At 54.5% G+C, this 22,366-nt stretch overlaps 1 protein-coding gene across 1 annotated transcript; it reads right to left on the bottom strand.

Moving 5' to 3' along the window:
- Positions 1-806: 806 nt before the first annotated feature.
- PFAS (phosphoribosylformylglycinamidine synthase) lies at positions 807-19,083 on the bottom strand. The gene is given in 47 exon segments (XM_030295949.1): positions 807-1,137; positions 1,140-1,388; positions 1,494-1,817; positions 2,830-2,944; positions 3,024-3,115; positions 3,266-3,476; positions 3,557-3,640; positions 3,643-3,728; positions 4,071-4,092; positions 4,094-4,155; positions 4,158-4,190; positions 4,389-4,544; positions 4,689-4,766; positions 4,850-4,876; positions 4,879-4,986; positions 4,989-5,048; positions 5,216-5,290; positions 5,293-5,337; positions 5,340-5,382; positions 5,384-5,428; positions 5,636-5,767; positions 5,900-5,964; positions 5,967-6,018; positions 6,325-6,485; positions 6,588-6,671; positions 6,980-7,136; positions 7,247-7,272; positions 7,275-7,319; positions 12,298-12,339; positions 12,342-12,425; positions 12,561-12,696; positions 13,631-13,757; positions 13,924-14,012; positions 14,014-14,047; positions 14,165-14,183; positions 14,186-14,233; positions 14,236-14,303; positions 14,664-14,769; positions 14,882-15,071; positions 15,404-15,441; positions 15,444-15,508; positions 15,740-15,807; positions 15,809-15,846; positions 15,849-15,875; positions 15,960-16,056; positions 16,058-16,141; positions 19,017-19,083. Coding segments are annotated over 46 exon segments (4,254 nt in total). The 5' UTR covers positions 16,103-16,141; positions 19,017-19,083; the 3' UTR covers positions 807-841.
- Positions 19,084-22,366: the final 3,283 nt, after the last annotated feature.

Here is a 22,366-nt window from a genome sequence, read left to right as displayed (position 1 = left end):
GAGGCTCTGGGCTGCCTGTGGAGCCCGGCTAGGGATTCCAACTCACAAACTGTGAGATCCTGACCTGAGGCAAAACCAAGCCGACTGAGCCACCCGAGTGCCCCTACAGCTGTGATTTAAATTCTATTCACACCAGAAGACCCCTGGGAGCAGTGACCACGTTAGGCCCTGTGGCTAATCACCACACATTAATGGAATGACCGAATGACTGGATACTGAAGGCTCAATCCGAGGGAAGCAGGTGCTGCCCTTTTCTGCCAGGAAGGGATCTGCTAAATCTAGAAGCAAATGCTGAGTTCAGAGGCCCGCACTGGGGCAAGCCCTACCCCACAGCTGGACACCGGTTTTGCAGAAACGTCCGCAAACAATTGCTTGCACCACACAGCACTACATTTTGTTTTAAGGTTTATTTATTTTTGAAAGAGAAACAGGGTGAGTGGGGGAGGGGCAGAGAGCGAGGGAGACACAGAATGCGAAGCAGCTCCAGCTCTGAGCTGTCAGCACAGAGCCCGACGCGGCGACGCGGGGCTCGAACCCACGAGCTGGGAGATCCCGACCTGAGCTGAAGTCCTACGTGTAACCGACTGAGGCCCCAGGCGACCAGCACTACATTTTGAAAAGAGAAATCTCGAAAGCTTCCTTCTGCAGTTTTTCTGATGAGAACACTCAGGCCCCGACTTGCGTGCTCTCGCACACCCCCAGCCCCACAATCCCACGTATGGGGAAGGGGCACGTAAAACATGCCCCCGAGCCCGGAGGAAGACAGGAGGCACGCCTCGATCACTGGCCCGAGTGGCCTGGGGCGATGGGACCCTCCCCCTGCTGCAGGCAGGCTTCTGCCTCAGAACCACACGCGGCTTCCCGGGTCCACAAAGAACAAACTATGGCAGAGAGGAACACATCCAACAATGTAAGGCAAAAGCGGGCTGATTAGTAACATTAGCTGAGGTTTTTTTTTTTGCGCTTTGGTCCTTGTCTGTCCCAGACGTCTGTGGAGATGACGTGGGGGTGCTTCTGAAGATGGGGATGGGGCGGGCTGAGACCGTTGGGCCCGGGTGCCCCCCACGACGCCCCCCTGCTCAGCAGCCCCCTCCCGGGTCCAGTTTCGCGCGTTGACGAAGAGCTGGAGCCAGGGGAGGTAGTCAGAGTGTCAAAGGGAGGAGGCTGCCACGCCCACTGCCAAAGCCGCACAGCCCGCTCAGGGTGAGGCATGAGGGCCAGGTGGCGGCCGTCGAGGGAGCAGACGCCAGCCACGCCCCCTGGGGACCCGTTGGGGTTCAGGGGATACTGTTCCGTGGGGTTCCCGTCGTCGTCGGCCCAGTGCAGCGGAGCCAAGCCCCTGGCCTCAATCTGGGCTTGGAGTTCCGGAGAAGAAAAAGCCATGTAACCTGGGGAAGGGGGGGGGGGAGAGGAGGGGGAAGTGAGATCACAGCTTCCCCTCTGGCCCCCCCCCCCCCACCCGGCCAGACCCTCCCCTCCTTTGGGAGGCTGACCTTCGCCATGAGCGCTCCACACGGGTAGCACAGCTCCTTCCATCCCTCGAAGCATCAGGGCCGGCCCAGGACCCACCCGCACGCTGGCCCAGCGGGACTCAAAGCGCCCAGACAGGTTGTGGCGAAGCAGGAGGCCCGGCCGGGCCGGCCAGGAGTCCTGGCCCGTCCCCTCTGCCTCCTCGCTGGGGCTACCTCCCACCCAGCCCAGCAGAGCCAGCAACTGACAGCCATTACACACGCCCAGGCTGAAGGTGTCGGGCCGCTTCCGGAAGCGTCTCAGTTCAGCCCCGGCCAGCGGGTGGAAGGTCACAGCAGCGGCCCACCCTAGCAGGGAACACAGAAGTCACGGAGGGACCCGGAACGGAGGCGGATGGCTGCGTTTCCGGTTTCCAGCCCTGCCATGACCGCCACCCCCGCCCCTCCCCAGCACCCAAAATACACACACGTGCACGCAACTCAGGGCAAATCCAAGGGGAAGAAATAGGTTTATCTGCTTAAATCAGATGTTGCCAAGTCCTGGACCAGAGATGGCCCGTAAGTTTCTTGCCTGGCCAGCGGGCATGTGCAACACTTTATTTCACTGCCTAACATTTACAAATAAGATTTTGTGGGGACGCCTGGGTGGCTCAGTCGGTTAAGTGTCCGACTTCGGCTCAGGTCACGATCTCGTGGTTCACAGTTCGAGCCCAGCGTCAGGCTCTGTGCTGTCAGCACAGAGCCTGCAGCCTGCTTCGGATTCTGTGTCTCCCTCCCTCTCTGCCCCTCCCCTGCCCCCTAAAATAAAACATTTAAAAACAATTTTTTTAACTAAAATTTCATATAGGGGCGCCTGGGTGGCTCAGTCGGTTAAGCTGCCGACTATTGACTTCGGCTCAGGTCATGACCTCATGGTTTGTGAGTTCAAGCCCTGAGTTGGGCTCTGTGCTGACAGCGTGGGGCCTGCTTGGGATTCTCTTTGTCTCTGTGCCTCCCCGCCACTCACATTCTGTCTCTCTCAAAAATAATAAACGTTTTTAAAAATACAGATTCTGTGCAAAAAAAAAATCTGGATTTTTGGCTTCTCTCGAAAACAAGACCTGGCCGTGCCAAGCCGGCTTTCTAACAGCACAATCTGCTGGTGTTGAGTGGTGCCCTTTGGTTGAGTCATGTGCCACCCAGCGCTCCCACACCTCATGTCGGTTAGCCACAGGCCTTGTGCTGGCAGCCGGCCCAGAGTCAATGTGCTCTCTCTCCCCGGACTTGGGAGGAGAGAGGCCAGCTCTCGGTCAAGAAGGGAGCTAAGGCACCTCCCCGCGAATGGGGCGGGGGAGGCCGTGGGCGGAAGCCTGACGCCCACCTTTGGCAGAGCCCAGGACATCCGCGTAGCTGAAGCCGCCCACGAAGGCCACGCCGCGGAACGTGTCCAGCCCGATCGCCCCAGAGCAGAGGTCCTGCATGGTCACATCCCACACCTGTCAGGACGGGGAGGGGAAGCTCAGGAGGACAAAGAGCCCGAGGCCCAGCCCCGGCCCCGCTGACGACGACGCTCACCTCGAACCCGGCCAAATGGAAGCCGTCTGCCATCTCGCGGTCTCCGTTACTGCCCTCCTCTCGCAAGATGGCAACCCGGGGAATGGGACCACCTGGAGGGTGAAGGAGGGTCTCTGGGCCGGAGGGCTCCTTCCCCACCGCCATCCCCCCAGACGCGGCTCCAGGGAGGCCCTGGCGTCGGGCCGTGGGTTCCACCCCGGCCCAGTGTCCGGGAAGCCACGACTGTGCACACATTGCCTCACCAGGCTCTCGGGGCACGGAAGCTTTGGGGAAGCCTGGGGGGCAGGCAGTAAGTGGGCCCCGTCCGCTCCCCTGAGCCCCCTGCTCTTCCTCCGCCACACAGCGCGGCTCGGCCTGCAGCCGGTCCAGCTGGAAACTCGTCTCCTCCCAGAGGGCTCGCAGCTGCCTCACAGACTCTTCCAGAACCACAGCCCCGTTCACGGACACTCGCACCTACGGGGAGAGGCCAGAGCGAGGACGTCCAACCCGGCCCCCTCCCCCGGGCCGGCACAGGCGGACCGCGGCCCCACCGCGAGGCTGCTGCCCGCTCCCTCACCAGGGCCGTGGGGCCCAGCGTCGCCCGTGGCGCCCAGCTCCAGGCAGTGCAGGCCGGCCGTCACGGGTAGCGCTTCAGCACCTGGGCCAGGTCGGGCCCCCGCACCTCCAGCACAGGGCCCGGCTCCTCGGCGAACAATGCAGGCAGCGCTGGGGGAACAGAGGGGGCGGGAGGGTGACAAGGGTGCCACCGGGGATGCGGAGGTACACCGAGGCGGGGGGGGGGGGGGGGCGGGGCGGCTAAGGGCTGAGTGAGCGCAGGCAAGGATCAGGGGTGGGGTGAGGCCTGGGAGACCAAGACCGAGGATGTGGCCTCAGGGTCTCGGGAGATCTCAGATGGCAGGGGCGGGGAACTCACCTGCTCAGGGTCAGGGAGATGGCAAGGACTCAGGGAATGGAGGTGGGGATGCTCCATTTTCTCACAGGACCTGGGGTCTACGGGGCCCACCCTGCAGGCCACTCAGGCCCGAGTCCAGACCCCCGGCTCCTCACCATCGACCCCAGGGGCAGGCACGGTCCACCTCTATCCCACAATTCCCAGCAAAGGCCATCTCTAGCAGGCAGGTGACGAGACCCCGTCACTGACATCGTGGCCTGAGCAGAGGAGACGGTCTGGAGGAAGGAGAAAAACGCTCAGCAAGCTCAGGGCCCAAACCTGACGGCCCCGCGCCCTCACCCAGCAGGCCACGTGTGGGAACCAGAGAGAGGGGACGCCGCATCCCTCTTGCCCCAGCCTCGCCAGCTCAGCCGGGGAACGCCCGCCACGCATCCGCCACACACAACACCGTCTCCGCCAGGGGCCCCGCTCACCTCGCAGCAGCCCCTGTGTGATGCGGAAGGCACGCACCAGGTTCTCGGGAAGGTCCAGGTTCGGGGGCTGCTCGCCCAGCTGCGAGAAGCACTGGGCCAGGGCTGTGCCCCCCAGCCGGTGCTGCCCGGGGCTCAGAGGCACGAACAGCAGCTGGCCTGGGGAGACGGGGAAGGGGTGAGGGAGGTGAGCGGCTCAGGACTCCCCACCACACTCACGAGTGCCAAAGCGGCCGGCACGCGGACAGACCCACAGACCCCGAACACATGACGCGGCGAGGGACAGGGAAGCATCCACGTTACCTCTGCCCCCAGGACGCTTGAGTCCGGGGTCACAGTGGATTATGTCCGGACAGACAGAGTAGGAAGAGAGAAGAGAAGGAAGGGAAAGAGTGACGAACAGGGAGGTGCAAAGAAGAGAGAAGAAGGAAGGACCACGCTCTAACAGGGGACACACCCAGGACATACGGGGGCCCGAACGGTCTCAGAGCGACCCGGGCGGCCCATGGAGGGAGTCCTTGCCACCGTCCCACCGCCACACCCAAGGCCGCCATCACCGCCACCATCGCCGCGCAGGCGTCGGCCAGAGCCGCGCCCTCCACGGGAGCTTGGCCGCCCACATCCAGTTCCCGCTGCACTTCACGTCCTGGGGAGCGGTGGACACGGGCATTAAAGAGGGAGAGCCGCGTGGAGACCGGACCGGGGCACAGGGACCGGGAGGTCCCGGGCACGAAGGGCAGGAGGAAAAGGTGAGCGGTGGACGGAGGTGCATCGCAGAGGCCTGCAGCCCCAGGGCAGAAGCCGCAGGGGACTCCCGGAGGTCGGTGACAGAGCAAACACCAGGTTGGTGAGGGCTTCGGCCACAGCCAGTCGGGCGGCAACCTTGGGGTCCAGCAGGCTTTTGACGGCTGCTCTCCTAGAGCCGTGGCAGCCCCTACGAGCTCCTGGTGATCAATGCCACAACCGCCACGTCGGCCAGAGGGGTCTGCAGGGGCCCAAACGCACTGCTGCTGCGCCACCAGGCCGCCCACGGAGCGGTCCACCTGCGGGACCAGGCAGGGTCGGCAAGAGGCCAAGGGACGGGACGCCGGGGCGCGGGGGCACCAGGCCATCAGGGCGGCCGCCGGGCCCCGTCACTCCTCCCTTGGGCCTGTTGAGCCCCCTCGGCAATCCCAAAGAGTGGGAGGCCAGGGCGGTGAGCAGAGGGAAGGGCGCGGGGGACAAGGGGCAGAGCAGGGGTGCAGGGAAACCTTGTTCGTGAGGTATCGCTTGCTGGCCACAGCAGGCAGCCTCAGGACGCGCTCCAGAGCCTGGCGCACACTCAGCCCCGGGGGCAAGGGCCAGGGCCGCAGCACGGGGAGACTCCGCTGCAGGAAGAACTCCTAGGACACAGAAGGCGGCAGGGGTGTGAGCACCGGGCACCGGGTGAGGGGTGAGAAGGCGCACGTCGGCAAAGGGGGAGTGAAGGGCCGGGGTGGGGAAGGGAGACCAGCCTCCCACCCACACACACGCACCTTCCGAGGCATCTGGCCCAGCACCCAATCCAGCTCCAGGTCCACAGGGGTTGGGGGCGAGGGGCGTCCCCTTCGCCATTTCTTCCGACGGGACAGTCCCGATCGTCCACCAGCACGATCTACAGACCATGGAACATGGCCCAGAGGGCACGAGACCATGAGGCCCAGCAGGGGCCACTTCGAGACCGTGAGGCCCAGCGGGGGCCACTTCTAGAAAGCAGCGAGGTGCGCTTCCCACCCTCTGCTTGGGCGTCCCCTCGAGGGCCCGGCCCCCCCCCCCCCCCCGTTTCCCAGTCTGTGAGCCACCTACCCCCTGCTCCAGCCCACCGCCCGCAGCTGAGCCACCAACTCCCGCCCTCCCACTCCCCGCACCTACCCCCTGCTCCAGCCCACCCCCCGCAGCTCCGCCCACCCATGCGGCCAACTCACCTCCTGTCTCCCGTAATGGTGCCCACAAAGCAAGCTGGGCAGCGCTCCCGGGCGCTGACACGACTGAGGAAGTCTCGGTCACACGGGCCTCAGCAGAGCATTTGACTCCTGGTACTCGGCCCCCAGATTTCCAGGGCGTTCAGGGTCGGGTCCCGAGCTGCATCCACGGGGGAGGAGGAAAGGAAGAGGTCGGTGGGCACTCCCCAGGCTCACGTTTCTGCTAGAAGATGGCGGGGGCCGGCGGGGAGGGGAGGGAGGCAGAGGGGGGACAAGGCCCACCTGGAAGCGGCTGGTGTGTAGATGACAGCTCCAGCCGGGTCACTCAGCTCCTTCAGGACGTTGCTGGTGAGACGGTGCGTGGGAAGGTGGTGACCTGGCCACGGTCGGGACCCGGCGAACAGAGGGCAGTGCCCGGCCTCCAGGGAGCCCCTGATGCTGTGTGTCCGCACGGATCACTTCCACACCCCCCACCAAACCACCCAGGGCAGCAGGCTCCCAACGCCCCAAAGCGGAGCCTCTCCAGAAGGTACAGGGGGTGGAGGATGGGACCCGGGGCCGGGCGGCCAGTCGCAGATCCTCGATGCCCCTCTCTGAGCCGAATCTGGCAAGAGCCCGGGGCGGCCGGGACCTTGTCCGGACCCCTTCTCTCACCGTTGCCACCGGCACCCTGGTCGTGGAGGCTGCAGATGGGGTTCCCCCTGGCGGCCTCCACGCAAGCCCGGATCACACGGTTCATCTTCTGTTCCATCTCCGGGTCTCCCCGCTGCACAGCCCCGAAGTCCAGGTCACTGGAATTGTCTCCCTGCACCTGGGGGAACGCATGGCATAGCTCAGGCGAGGGGGTCCGGGAGCTCACGCCCCACCTGCGCACAGGGCCCCACAACGTCCCGGAGGCTGCATCTGAGCTACTCTCCTCACCTGCACAGACGAGGCGGCTCCACCCCGACTCCGATCCTGTAGACGGGACCCCCGACCTTTACAACATCCATGCCTGAGAGGAAGGAAGACAGAGTCCGAACACTGGCGTCAAGATCCCACACAAGTGTCAGCACGAGTAAGTTAAGGATACAGGGAAGCAGACAGACCGGGACAGCAATCAGTATTACAAACGCAAGTATTCTTTGGATAAATACACTTTGAGGAATTCACGCTCCCGGATTATTCACGTAGGCGCAAAGTCACCTCTGTACCAAATTAACACTGCAGTATTATTTGTATTACCAGAGAGGAAATACCGTTGACCTTTCTTTAAAAAATTTTTTTTAATGTTTGTTTATTTTTGAAGGAGAGAGAGACAGAGTGTGAGCGGGGGAGGTGCAGAGAGGGAGACACAGAATCTGAAGCAGGCTCCCGGCTCTGAGCGTCAGCACAGAGCCCGACACGGGGCTCAAACGATGAACCTGCCAGATCATGACCTGAGACCGAATCCGGTGCGCTTATCGACTGAGCCACCCAGGCACCCCCTGGCCAACTGATTTTTGACAAGAGTCCCAAGACAATTCAAGAAGGTACGAATAGTCTTTTCAAAACATGGTGTTAGGACAACTGGATATGCACATATAAAAGGGAGAAGTTAGACTCCTACCTCACACCATATACAAAAATTCATTCAAAACATATCAGAAACCTAAATGTAAGAGCTAAAAACTATAAAAATAATATATAAAAAACACAGCTGTAAATCTTTAGGACTTCCTAAATATAAAGGTTAAGAGCTATAAAAAATATTACAAGAAAACACTGCTGTAAATCTTAAGGACTTTGGCTTAGGCGATGATTTCTTAGTCGTGACATCAAAACCATAAACAGCAAAAGAAAAAATAGATAAACCAGACTTTACCAAAATTAAAAACACTGGGGTTTCATAAGACACCACGAAGAAAGTAAAAAGACAACCCACAGAATAGGATATATTTGCAAATCATGTATCTACCCGATAAAAGTCTAGCATCTAGAATATATAAAACTCTTATAACTACACAAAAAAGACAACCCCATTTAAAAATGGACAAAGAAACTGGTGTAGCCGCTCTGGAAAACAGTATGAAGGTTCCTCAGAAAATGAAAAATAAAACTACCCTACGACCCAACAATTGCACTACTGGGTATTTATCCAAAGGATACAAGTGTGCTGTTTCGAAGGGACACATGCACCCCCATGTTTACAGCGGCACTATCGACGATAGCCAAAGTGTGGAAAGAGCCCAAATGTCCAACGACAGACAAATGGATAAAGAACACGTGGTATATAGGCAATGGAGAATTATTTGGCAGTAAAAAAGAATGAAAACTTGCCATTTGCAGTAACATGGATGGAACTAGAGGGTACTATGCTCAGCGAAATTAGTCAGAGAAAGACAAGTATCATACGACTTCACTCGTATGGAATTTAAGATACAAAACAGAAGAACATAGGGGAAGGGAAGCAAAAATAATATAAAAACAGGGAAGGGGACAAAACATAAGGGACTCTTAAATATAAAGAGTAAACTGGGGCGCCTGCGTGGCTCAGTCAGTTAAGCGTCCGACTTCGACTCAGGTCATGGTCTCACCTTGTGGGTTCGAGCCCCACGTCGGGCTCTGTGCTGACAGCTTGGAGCCTGGAGCCTGCTTGGGATTCTGTGACTCCCTCTCTCTCTGCCTCTCCCACTAATGCTCTCTCACTCTCAAAAATAAATTAAAGAAAAAACCATTTAAAAATAATCAAAGAAAAAAATAAACTGAGGGCTGCTGGAGGGGTTATGGGTGGAGGATGGGCTAAATGGGTAAGTGGCATTAAGGAGAACACTTGTTGGGACGAGCACTAGGTGTTATACGTAGGGGATGAATCACTGGAATCTACTCCTGAAATCATTAGTGCATTATATGGTAACTGACTTGGATGTAAATTTAAAAAATTAATAAAAATAAATAAAATAAAAATGGACAAGGAGGGGTGCCTGGATGGCTCAGTAGGTTAAGTGTCTGCTCTTGGTTTCGGCTTAGGTCATGATCTCAGTTGTGAGATCAAGAGATCAAGCCCCGCATTGGGTTCTGCGCTGGGCATAGAGCCTGCTTAGAATTCTCTCTCTTCCTCTCTGCCTCTCCCCCGTTCACACTCTGTCTCTCACAAATAAATTAATTAATTTAAAAAGAATGGACAAAGAATCGAGACAGACATTTCACCACGGAAGACATAGAAACGCATATGAGGAGTGTCAACGTCATCAGTCATTAGGGAAATGCAAATCAAAACCACAACGAGACACGACTTTATGACATGGGATGGCTAGAATCAAAAAAGATCAGCAAGACGTGGTGAGGATGTGGAGAAATCAGAACCCTCTTACATTGCTGGGGGGAGTATGAAAGGGTCCAGCTGCTTTGGAAAACAGTCTGGCCATTTTTCAAAAAGTTACACGTAGGGGCGCATGGTGGCTCAGTCGGTTGAGCGGCCGACTTCGGCTCAGGTCATGATTTCACGGTCCGTGAGTTCAAGCCCCGCGTCGGGCTCTGGGCTGACGGCTCAGAGCCTGGAGCCTGTTTCAGGAGGCTGTTTCAGATTCTGTGTCTCCCTCTCTCTGACCCTCCCCTGTTCGTGCTCTGTCTCTCCCTGTCCCAAAAATGAAAATAAAAAAAAAGTTAAATTGTTAAAAAAAAAAAAAGTTTACACATAGTGACTAAGGGACTCAGCAATTCCACACCTAGTTATACAGGCTAGAGATACGAGAACCTGTGGACACAGAAAAATGTGTACACATATATTTGGGGCACCTGGCGGCTCCGTCAGTTGAGTGTCCCGACTTCAGCTCAGGTCATGGTTTCACGGTTCGTGGTTCGAGCCCCACATCAGGCTTCCTGCTGTCAGTGCAGAGCCCGCTTCAGATCCTCTGTTCCCCCTTCTCTGCCCCTACCCCACCTGTGCGCTCTCTCTCTCTCAAAAATAAACATTAAAAAAAAGAAAAGAGAGAAAAACGTGTACACGTATATTTATAGCAGCACTATCCACACCAGCTGAAAAGTAGAAGAAACTCAAATGTCTACGGACTGAGGAATGGATAAACATGATAGGTCTACATAACGGAGTATCATTTGACTGTTAAAAAAAAAAAAAAAAAAAAAAAAAAGAGGGGCGCCTGGGTGGCTCACTCGGTTGAGCGTCCGACTTCAGCTCAGGTCACGATCTCACGGTCCGTAAGTTCGAGCCCCACGTCAGGCTCTGGGCTGATGGCTCAGAGCCTGGAGCCTGTTTCCGATTCTGTGTCTCCCTCTCTCTCTGACCCTCCCCCGTTCATGCTCTGTCTCTGTCTCAAAAATAAATAAATGTTAAAAAAAATAATAAAAAAAAAAAAAGAAATATTAATACATGCTCTGGTGCAGATGAGTCTTGAAAATACGCTAAGTGAAAGATGCCAGACACAAAAGGTCACAGACCGTTTGATCCCATTTACATGAAGTATCTGGAACTGGCAAATCCACAGGGACAGACATAGATTTAGCAGCCGCCAGAGGCTGAGGGGGGAAGGTGCTAAGGGAGTATGGTGGTGCGACAATGTTCTGGAATTGGTAGGAATCGATGCACAGACTTTGTGAATACACTAAAAAAACCCCACTGATGTGGGTTTAAAAGGGTGACCTTTATGATACACAGATTACATCTCTATTTTATTAAAAAATTGAAGTGTGCGCATATGTTCCTTATCTAAAAAAAGGGACAAATATACATATAGGCCTGTCTTCTCCCCCCCCCCTTTTTTTTAAATGTTTATTTATTTCTGAGAGAGAGAGGACGAGCGGGAACAGACAAGGGGCGGGAGAGAGAGGGAGACAGAATCGGAAGCAGGCTCCAGGCTCTGGGCTGTCAGCACAGAGCCCGACGAGGGGTTCGAACTCATAAACCATGAGACCATGACCTGAGCCGAAGTCGGACCTTAACCCGACTGAGCATACAAGGTGCCCCCATATAGGTCTGTTTTCTTAAACAAGTTCTTTCCTTTTAGCACGCATGAGTGGAGGGGCAGAGAGAGGGAGAGAGGGAATCCCAAGCAGGCTCACGCTCGGCATCGAGCCCGACGCGGGGCTCAGTCTCACGAACTGTGAAAACATAACCTGAGCCGAAATCAGAAGTCGGGTGCTTAACCGACTGAGTCACCCGGGCGCCCCAGGTCTGTTATATATGCTGGAAATATCTCCAGTAAGGTACGCAAGTTAACTGGTTAACAGTGATTATCTCTAGGGAGAGAAACATGGTGCTGGAGGTCAAGGGAAGGACAGTTTTTGCGGTATAACCTTGTTTGCCTTTTAAATTCTGAACCATGTGACGGGGTCACCCATTCAATACACGGGACCTGGTTCGTATCTTGATCGTACCCCACGATCCGGCACGGGGTGGGGCCTGACAAATGGTTGCCCACCTGAACTGAGCGAGCAGATAAAAGCCCCTGGAGGACAGCGCTGGTTGCCTCGACTTAGCAGGGCAGGCCCCTGGCGGGTAGAAGGAAACAGGCGCACACAGAGGCAACACAGACGGAGACAGCCCCGTGGGCATAAAGCGCCGTCCTGCCTTGAAAACCTATACTGGGAGAAGACACAGGAGCTGGGAGATTAAAAACAAACCCCTTGATCGTAAGGGGAAGGGAAGGAAAAATATAAACAGAGGGAGGCAAACCGTAAGAGACTCTTAAATACAGAGAACAAACTAAGGGTTGATGGGTGTGGGAAAATGGGTGATGGGCACGGAGGAGGGCACTTGTTGGGATGAGCATTGGTGCCGTATGTAAGCGATGAATCACTGGGTCTACTCCTGAAGCCAAGGCTATAGTGTATGTTAAATAACTTGAGAATAAGAAAAAAAAAAATATGTGCGTGTGTGTATAAATAAATAATAAACACATAAAAACGAACCCTAGCATAGCCTCTAATTCCCCTCCAGCAGCTGCTGGTGCTGCGGACAAGCCGGCTGGATAAGGAGAAAGGGGGTGGGCTTTTACCTGGCTCTGGGGGCTCCTTGCTCACATGCTCAGCCTCCATGGACCAATGCCCCCACTAAACATGATGGGTTTGATCCACTCACGCCGCTGGCCGTCCGGGAGCTGGAGGCCCAAGGAGCGGGCGAAGCCTGGAGCGTGACACCACAGACAGTGGGGACAGAGGCCAGTCAGTACCCGCCCCCCACAGCCCAGTGCTCTCAGTCATTCACCCCACCACACCTCTAGTACTAGGGGTCCGTTAACCCCCACACCCCCAGCCTCACCGGCCAGCACTGGCTCCCCAAACTTGTTGCCGTAATCAGAAGCCCCGTTACTGGCCTCAATGGCGACCTCCAGGGGTCGGGCAAAGTTCTCAGGATACTGGAAGCTTGGGTCCTCCCAGGGCAAATTGTAACCTGGAAGGAAAGGGGAAGGTTGGCTGTAAAGACAGAAGACAGGGGCGCCTGGGTGGCTCAGTCGGTTAAGCGTCCGACTTCAGCTCAGGTCATGATCTCACACTCCGTGAGTTCGAGCCCCGCGTCGGGCTCTGTGCTGACAGCTCAGAGCCTGGAGCCTGCTTCAGATTCTGTGTCTCCCTCTCTCTGACCCCCCCCGTTCATGCTCTGTCTCTGTCTCAAAAATAAATAAACGTTAAAAAAAAAAAAAAAAAAGACAGAGGCGCCAGGGTCCTTTGGGAAGAGTCTAATCCACCAAGGACCGCCCGTGTGGTTGGAATGTCCCGCTTCTGGAAGTTCTATTTCAAGGAGGTGTAGAGCCTGTGATTAAGCGCCGATCTTGTTCCCCACCTCCCACACCAGCCTTTCTTGAGTCTTGGGATCAGAGTTCTTAGGGCTCTCTAAGAAATTAGACTTTGGGGGCAGGTGGTGATCATTAAGACTGACCCAACACCATGTTTCGTTGCTGAGCAGATGCTTTTTTATAAAGAAAATTGCAGGAGGCGCCTGGGTGGCTCAGTCGGTTAAGCATCAGACTCTTGGTTTTGGGCTCAGGCCATGATTCCATGAGCTGTGAGTTGGGCTCTGTGCTGAGAGCGCGGGGCCTGCTTGGGATTCTCTCTCTCTCCTCTCTCTCTGCCCTCCCCCACTCATGCTTGCGCTCTCTCTCAAAACATAAATAAACTTAAAAAAAAGAAAGAACGTGCAGTTCTGCAAAGCCTATCTGGGCACCTGGGTCTCCCCTGGGCTTAAGAGTCCTCACGGCCACAGTCGGTGAAAGGCCAGCTACACTGGAGCCCTGCCTCCCAAGAAAAGGCACCCAGGATGACCTTAGAACAGAGGTGCTCCAGGCCTGCCGGGACAGGGAAGGGACGCAGGGAGCAAAGAGGCAGGACCTGGATGTGCAGGTTTCCAAAGCAGTAGCCAGCAGTCCCAGCCACCACGTGGGCGCCACGGCCCGTGCACTGGACATCTCGGATCCGGCCCCCGGTGCCTGTGGTCGCCCCACTGAAGGGGGCTACTCCTGTAAAGAGACGGGGGAGAGGTATGGGTACCACAGAGAGAGACCCCAACCCTGCCCACCCATTAAACTCAGGACAACCAGCCTGTCTGTTTTCCCAGACCAGCCGAGGACCTTCACTCTACCCTACACTCCGAGCTCCCTCACCTGTCCCCAGGACCCAGCTCACATGTGGGGAAGTTGTGGGTCTCCGCCGTGAAGACGACATGTCTCAGCGCCCGCTGCTGCCGGAAGCAGCTTGGTCGCGTGGGGTCCTCCGGGCTGTAGGAATCGTACCTCCTTCCCTTGGATTGCGCTGTGGACACATTGGTTCTGGACCTTGCTTCCTTCTGGGGTCTGCGCTTACCCCGTGAAGGCTTGGGGCCTCCCCTCTCCTGGACCCGAGGCCACCCCAGCCTAGACCCAAGCCCACCTGCTGTTGTCACAGAACGTAGGACGTTGTGTGGGTTCGAGGACGCCTGAGTGCTCATGATGGCCTCAACAGGGAGTGCGTCATCTCCTGCCCATCCATGTGGAGCTGGCCCTTGAAGAACCAGTGTCGGCTGTGCTCGCTGCAGGGGTGACGGGAGAGGCGGGGGGAGGGCCGCAAGAAACACGGGTCACGTCGCACACCGTGCCGGCTCTCCCCACCAGCGTCAGCAACTGTTACGGTACAGCAGCTCTCACTCAGATAACAGGTCACACCAGATTCCCAAACCCACAATCCTCAAACGTTCTTTCACTGTGGACCACTCGGACTCAAAGTGAACAGGGTGTCAGACTGAATGGAGACGACTGCATGGACAGGCCCAGGCCCCCAGACAGACTCGGGGCGCCCCCGTGCCAAAAGACAGCCGTGAAGGCGGGTCCCTGCGCCCTCCCTTCCAACCTCCACGGGCTCAGACATCAGGATGGCCCCCATTCCTTCCCACCTATTGGACTGAGCCAGGTCGAAGGCCTCCACGGTGCTGGGGTTCCGCTTTAGCTCCTGGAAGCGTTTGGTGTAGAAATCCAGGTCCCAGGAGTCTAGGGCCAGGCCTAGGAGACAACCACGGGAAGAGCGGACGGTGGGGTGCAGGCCCCCACTGTCACGGGTCCCGGCATCCCGAGTGGCCTCGCCTGGGCCTGCCTCCCGGGCACCCCTGCTCACCTAGCTCCCGGTTGGCTTTTTCCAGGGCACACCGGCCCTCTGCCAGGATGTCGATCTGGCCGTTGAGAGGTGCTGACATGCTCCGAAGGGAGAAGCTCTGGATGGGCCTCGGGAAGTGCTGCTCCGTCATCCGGTCATGCAGGGTAGCCAGAGCCAGGGTCTTCGCCTCAGAGGAAGGGGGCTTGGCAAACTAGGGGCGGAGACACACGCAGAGGGCAGGGGGCGGAGAGCTGAAGAGTGGACAAAATGGAGCACCCCCGGTCCTCTAAGTCACGCAGGGCCGGCCCACTGCTGTCTCCGTGGTGCCCGTGTTCTGATTAGAACAACACGCCCCGCCCACGCCGGCACGAGTCCGCGGTAAGGGGCGCACAGGCTGGACTTCCGTCCCATTCAGCCCTCGACCAGGTAGCCTCAGGCAGTGAACAACTTGCAAACAGGACAGGCCTAAAGCCAAGAGCTCCTCCCGTTTCTCCTTTACTACCTTTGTAAGTCAGGACCTCATCTCTTTATCTCAGGCCTCACCGAGAGCAGGTACCGCCGGGTAGTCTCCACGCGATCCCGGCCCCCAGCCCCGCAGCCCAGCACACGGACACGACGTTGGTAGAGGCTGGGGTGGAGAAGTTCAGCCTGAGGAGTGGGCCGGATGGTTAGCACCCCAGAGCCCCCGGTTTCAGTGGCTTTCCGGGCGGGGTGTGGCGTTCCGGGCAGGGAGAAGGACGGAACGAAGGAAGTACAGATCCGCCGAGGATCGAGATGGGAGGAAGGAGAGGAATGGAAGCAGAAGGGTTGGGCAGTGTGCCTGCAAGGGAGGAATGCCCGAGAACATGGAATGGATCGCCCTGGGGCTGAGACACTTGCCTGGGCCCAACCTCCAGCAGTAGGTCGCTGGAGTCAGAACGGAGCCAGGACTCCTGGGCAACATCACCCCGGTAACAAGGGGCAGCCAAAGAGCCACGTGAGCTTCTCATCTCCTCGGCGCTTGGGAGGGAGTCCGCTGCACGGAGGGACAGGGCAAGGATACCTGGAGACACGGCCCCTGGCTGGTAGACCTCCCCCAAGAATCCGATACTTGGCCCACCTGTCCAGTTCACGTTGTAGCACAGCTCGGTCTTGACAGCCTGCAGCTCTGGCAATTTCCCTTGCAGCTTCCTCCGAGTGTGTCCAGAGGCCGCCCTCTTCATGGCCAGAGGGACGGACATAGAAGTGAAGGACTGAGGGCATCTCTGCAGGCGTCCCGTACTGGAGGGAGGCGTTAGGTTCCTAAAAAGTAACACCACTATAACCTGTCAAACTGATTTCACGTTCCGAAGACAGATGAGGCTTCGGAGGCGTTAGGGATGGGGTGGGGGAGAGAGGGGCATTTTCAGAGGTACTCTGAAAAAACGGAAGCTTGGGGGTCTTAATTAGCCCTGCAAAATGTAGGAACAGGTACATTCTCGACGCATGCTCCTTGCCGGGCCCCCACGCGCGGTCTTAGGAACCATTTCCGCCCTTGTAGAGGTTACATTTATTGAGGGAGACAGGCAAGGACCCAAACGTTTCCAGGCCACTGTGGTTAGGGCCAAGAGACTGTGGGTACCGACCTAGCACTTTAGGAATTAAGGAAGACTTGCAGGGAAAAATAGCATCTAAGTGTAAATCTATAGGATGAGCCGGACTGGGCCCAGCTGCTGAAGTCAGATGACACCATTCTCTGACACTCTTCTGCCTTCTGAGGCGCCTGCTGGGAACCTGTCCTTCATTCTCTTCCCTCTACATGCTCTTCCTAAGTGACTTTGTGCAGACTCGTGGCTTTAAATACCGTCTGGTAGACTGAGCAACTGAAAATGCCAGCATTCAACCATTTCTTTTAACCAAAAACGGCAATTTCATATTATTTGAGTTGCCACCTGCCAACAGATTCCCTAACTTAACTCAATCTGGACTCTCCCTGAAACGCCAAAGCAGTACGTTAAAATGCTCACATGACTGGGGTGCTCAGCTGGCTGAGTCAGTGGAGCGTGCAACTCTTTACCTCAAGTTGTGAGTTCGAGTTCCACGTGGGGTGGAGAGATTACGTCAAGATAAAATCTTTGAAATATAATAATAAAATGCGGGGCGGCTGGGTGGCTCAGTCAGTTGAGTGTCTGACTTCAGCTCAGGTCATGATCTCACGGTTCGTGGGTTCGAGCCCCGCGTCGGGCTCTGTGCTGACAGCTCAGAGCCTGGAGCCTGCTTCCGATTCTGGGTCTCTCTCTCTCTCTCTCTCTCTCTGCCCTCTCCCGCTCATGCTGTCTCTGTCTCCCAAAAATAAACATTAAAAATTTTAAAAATAAAATATAATAATAAAATGAAATGCTTACGTGACATCTCCACATAGATGTGCCATAAACACAGATGATTGTCCGTTTTGGCCAAAACAGAAATTTTGATCCCTCACTCCTCCAGACCTGCCTATTCTCCCAGTTTTCTCCCTCCGGTCAACACTAACAAACAGCTGCTCAAGCCAAAAATACAGTCTACATTAATTCTTCTTTCTCTGAGCCCTCTCGGTATACCCAATCTGCCAGCAAAGCCATTTCCAAACATATCCCCGATCTGTCCACACCCTTCCATCCCTGTTACCATCTGTCACTACGATCAGTCACTTGGGACCTCCTGAATAGCACCCCAATCCCACTCCCGCCCTAGCCACCAGCCACTTGGCATATTTCAACATAAATGAGATCATGGCTTCTCATCACACGTGGTAAAACCTTCCACCCAGTACCTGGCTTTCCTAGTCTGGCCACTGCCCACTACTCCAACCCTATCTTATGCCACACTCTTTTTCATCCCCAAGGCCCCACCACACTGGCTTCTTTTCTGTTTCTCTTAACTTGTCAATCTCAGTTCTGGAAGGTGTTTTTCTCACGTGGATATTTGCACAGCTAGCACTTTTGTGACTTAGATTCCTGGTGAAATCACCTTCTTGGAAGGGACTTCCTTGATCCACCCTTCTGAACTAGCCCCTCTCAGACAGCCCTGTTTTATTTAATTAATTTAGGTTGTTTTTCAAGTCTATTTATTTTGAGAGAGAGAGAGAGAGGGAGGGCGAGAATCCCAAGCAGGCTCTGGTGGTGTCAGCACAGAGCTGGATGTGGGGCTCAAACTCACGAACCTTGAGATCATAACCTGAGCTGAAATCAAGAGTTGGACACTTCACCCACGGAGCCACCCAGGAAAGCCTAATTTAATGTTTAATATTTGCATATAATTAGTCATAATTAAAGTTAATTACAACTAATGTAAATTTAATTAATTATAAATATAAGCTTTAGGGCGCCTGGGTGGCGCAGTCGGTTAAGCGGCCGACTTCAGCCAGGTCACGATCTCGCTAGTCCGTGAGTTTCGAGCCCCACGTCAGGCTCTGGGCTGACGGCTCAGAGCCTGGAGCCTGTTTCCGATTCTGTGTCTCCCTCTCTCTCTGCCCCTCCCCCGTTCATGCTCTGTCTCTCTCTGTCCCAAAAATAAAATAAAACCGTTGAAAAAAAAAATTTAAAAAAAAAATATAAGCTTTAGAATTATATATGATTAGCTTAAATGATTATTAATCCAGTGCTTATCAGTACCTGACATTTTAATTCATTTTAAGCTCTACCTGCCCCCACTAGCCCAAAATCTCCATTCGGGCCAGGCCTCATTTCCGTGAACGATGATGCTCCTGACCGATCAGTCTCGATCCCCGCCTTTCTCAGCGCTCCCCACGCTTCTGATCACCCTTTTTCTGAAACTGGGCCCCCTCCCAGTCGTCCTTTATACCGTCCTTCCTATAGGAATTATCACACGTGAGCCATCTGACTTTCGTCTATCACTCCGTAAACAGAAGCCCCAAGAGCTCAGGGACAGGCTTGCCCACGCAGGGCTGCACCCCCAACGGCTAGCATGACATAATCGAGGAGATCCCAGGCGAGAGGGGCTGAGGGCTACGCGGGGAGTCTGCCCTGCCCGCGCGGCTCGGGAAGGCGCGCAAGGTCGCACGAATGCACCGCAGCTGGACACAGCTGGGCGGGGCCCGCTAGGGGACACGGACGTGGCCTGAGTCAGACCTGGAGAGGGTGGCGAAAGGGTGTGGGCAAACAAGGTGTCAGGACTGACGCGTGATAGCCATACGCACGTGGAAATCCACGATCCCCAGGTCCAGAGGTTCTCGAAAAGCAAGCCCGTCCCGTGGAGCCCGGAAGAGGCGGGGCTCACTCCCGTGGGCGGGGCCGCCGAGCAACTTCCGGTACCCCCCCCCCGCACCCCTCCAGCTTGTGTAGCTCAGTAACGAGCTGAGTTCTTGGTTTTGGGGGTTTTGTTTTTGTTTTTTTTGGGAAATACGGTAGGTCCCATGGCCTGCCCTCCCCGGTGTCCTTATAAACTGTGACGGAGACAGGAACTTTGAATGCAGGAAACGGAACGAGAAGCATCGTCCTTGTCCAGGACTCAGTTCCCTCTCCCTCCTACTTTGGCTTTCTTTCACTTTTTCCTTTAATAAATGAATAGATTTATTTAATTCTTAGCAGAGTGGGAGGCCTACATTTTAATTTCCACACTCTCGCCAGTGACAGTAACAATGACAACGATAGGAAGACATTCACTAAAACGCCCGTTAAGGCACTTGACAGGATCTCGTTTGATCTTCACAAAAACCCTTGGTGTACAGATGTGGGAGCTGAGGTTCCTCGCAACGACTTGTTACCTGGTTTTGTCACTTGGCACTTTCTACCTATGTACACATTTTTTTGTGCATTTTTTAAACCCTCGTAATACATAGATACATGGTTTGTATCAGTGAGGATCCTATCAGAATATGGATGGCACACTCGAAAAGGTCTAACAACAGGAATTCAATAGAGTTGTATTTTACAGAGATACGGGCAGGATTAAGGGAACTAACAAAGTACAGTGGGGGGTGGGGGCATCCAGAGGCTGGCAACGGCAGAAAGTGCTTACCACCTGTAGGCTTAAAGGGACAAAAGAGGGAAGAGTGCCATCAGCTGAGAGGTGCAGCCATGAAAGGGCATCCGAGGGCACAATTACAGTGTTGAAAGAGAAAGGAAATAAACATTGGGTTCTCTCTCTCTAGGGCCAAGTTCCCACACAAACTGTTTCTGCCTCTCATTAGCTAAATCTTGCCTGAAGCCTGACGGCAAGTAAGCTGGAGAGCTATGCCAGGGCCAATGGCCCAGAGGTCTTTTTAATGAATCTTTAACAGAGAAATGTTCCGAGTAAAAGGTGAAAGTCTTGATCCTCATCTGTTTCCTTATTTATTCCCCTCTGCTATATAGGGGCCAAGAGGAAGGTAAGGCACGTGAGTACCTGGGTGCAAAACTTATGGAGATACTTCAAATGTTCATTCACCCTAATTCCAGCCGTGCCCCAGATATAATAGTTGCTACCTGTTTGATGTGTAAAGTTCCAGGTTATTGAAATGAGTTTTCTCAGGGCTCACTTCTGACAGAGGTCATGTATTAATCTTTTGACATCTGAGCACCTCTTGGTTTCTTTCCCTTTAGGCGCTCCTTGGCTCCACCCAGTACGTACCTTCCAGAGCCTTCCAGGAGCCTTAGTTTGCTCAACTCTCTCTCTGATCCTATTTACTTCACATTTTCTTGTGTTTTTGTTTTTGTTTTGTTTTGTTTTGTTTTTTAAGTAGGCTTCTTGCCCAACGTGGAGCTTGAACTGACAACCCTGGGATGAAGAGTCACCTCTCTACCAACTGAGCTAGCCAGGCACCTCTCCCCAACATTTTAGTATTCCCGGTGTATCGTAAGTTTTCAGCTTTCACCTCCATATAGTGACTTCCAGACTTATCCTTTGGGCCCTAATCCCTCTCCTGACTTTGGTCCCATATATCCAGCTGCCCCTTGGACAAGAATAGCCTGTTCAAAATCACCAGGTCTAGAGGACAGCACCACACTTCCTTCCCTGTGTGACAGACCAACCACTCTTCTCCATGCTTCCCTAACATCTTCCCCTCTCCCATCCTTTTCCTTTAAGATGCTTATTAAATCAAGCATGATCTATTTCAGTGTCCTGTTATTCTCTTGTGCCCTTCTCATTTGGTTTTTGCATGCTGCCGCCAGATTAGCCTGACATTTAAATGACACCAGTGAAGGGAGGGTGGTGAGGGTGAGAAGTACAACTTTCTCTGATCACTGTCACTGATACTCAACGCTCCCTCCTGTGAACCATCAAAAGTAAATCCCAGGATGTAGGGCATATCTTCATGGATTTGGTAACTACAGGGAGTCTTCCAGAGTCCAGAAAACATTGAAAGCAAAAGGAATGATGAGGTTTGGGACTTCAGGCTTTGACAGGCGTTTTAACAAGGGTGTTTTGGGGGAATTTGTTGTTTCGGTGAAAAGGCAAGAAACATATCTAAAGTAATCATGGGGAGTGACTGCAAAGATTCACTTTCTACACAATTTGTCACTGCAATGCACTGCAGGAATAGAGAGCTTACATCGAATGTGCAATTGAATTAGGGGATACCATAAGTTGTAGAATTAAAGCCTATGTTCTCCTGTTTTTTTTTTTGTTTTTTTTTTTTTTAATTTTTTTTTCAACATTTATTTATTTTTGGGACAGAGAGAGACAGAGCATGAACGGGGGAGGGGCAGAGAGAGAGGGAGACACAGAATCGGAAACAGGCTCCAGGCTCTGAGCCATCAGCCCAGAGCCCGACGCGGGGCTCGAACTCACGGACCGCGAGATCGTGACCTGGCTGAAGTCGGCCGCTTAACCGACTGCGCCACCCAGGCGCCCCTATGTTCTCCTGTTAAATGATGACTAGAGCATTCTTATTGTCTACAGTGTTTTTGTATGTTTATTTATTTTTGAGTGGGAGGGGGCAGAGCATGAACGGGGAAGGGGCAGAGAGAGAGGGAGATACAGAATCTGAAGCAGGCTCCAGGCTTTGAGTTGTCAGCACAGAGCCCAACACGGGGGCTCGAACTCCAAACCGTGAGGTCATGATCTGAGCAGAAGTCGACGCTTAACGGAGCCACCCAGGAGCCCCTACAATGTTCATACTTAGAATATTCTACTATCTTGTTCCAAAAACAACTGGAAGCTGCTACAAGTTTACAACTTTAAATGCCCCTCTTTCGCTGTACTTTATTTTTTCTTAAAGTTTGAATTTTTAGTTGGAGTATAGTTGGCATGCAATACTATTATGTTTTAATCAAACAACAGAGTGATTCAGAAAGCATATACGTTACGAAATGCTCACCACGGTAAGTCAGCACAAAGCTATTACCATATTATTGACTATATTCTCTATGCTGTGACTCATCCCTGTGACTTATAACTGGAAGTTTGTACCCCTTAACCCCCTTTACTTCTCTCGCATATTCCCCCAACCTCCTCACTTTACCTTTCTAATCTCCTGTCTTCCCCTCCCAGTGCCTGGTGCATAGTTGCCTGAATTCTGCTCACTCACTGCCTACTAAGCCAGGGAATGCTTGGTTGGTTGACTGA

Source organism: Lynx canadensis, chromosome E1 (assembly GCF_007474595.2).
Source record: "Lynx canadensis isolate LIC74 chromosome E1, mLynCan4.pri.v2, whole genome shotgun sequence".
NCBI classification, from domain to species: Eukaryota; Metazoa; Chordata; class Mammalia; order Carnivora; family Felidae; genus Lynx; species Lynx canadensis.
This window is presented reverse-complemented; position numbering and strand designations above follow the sequence as displayed.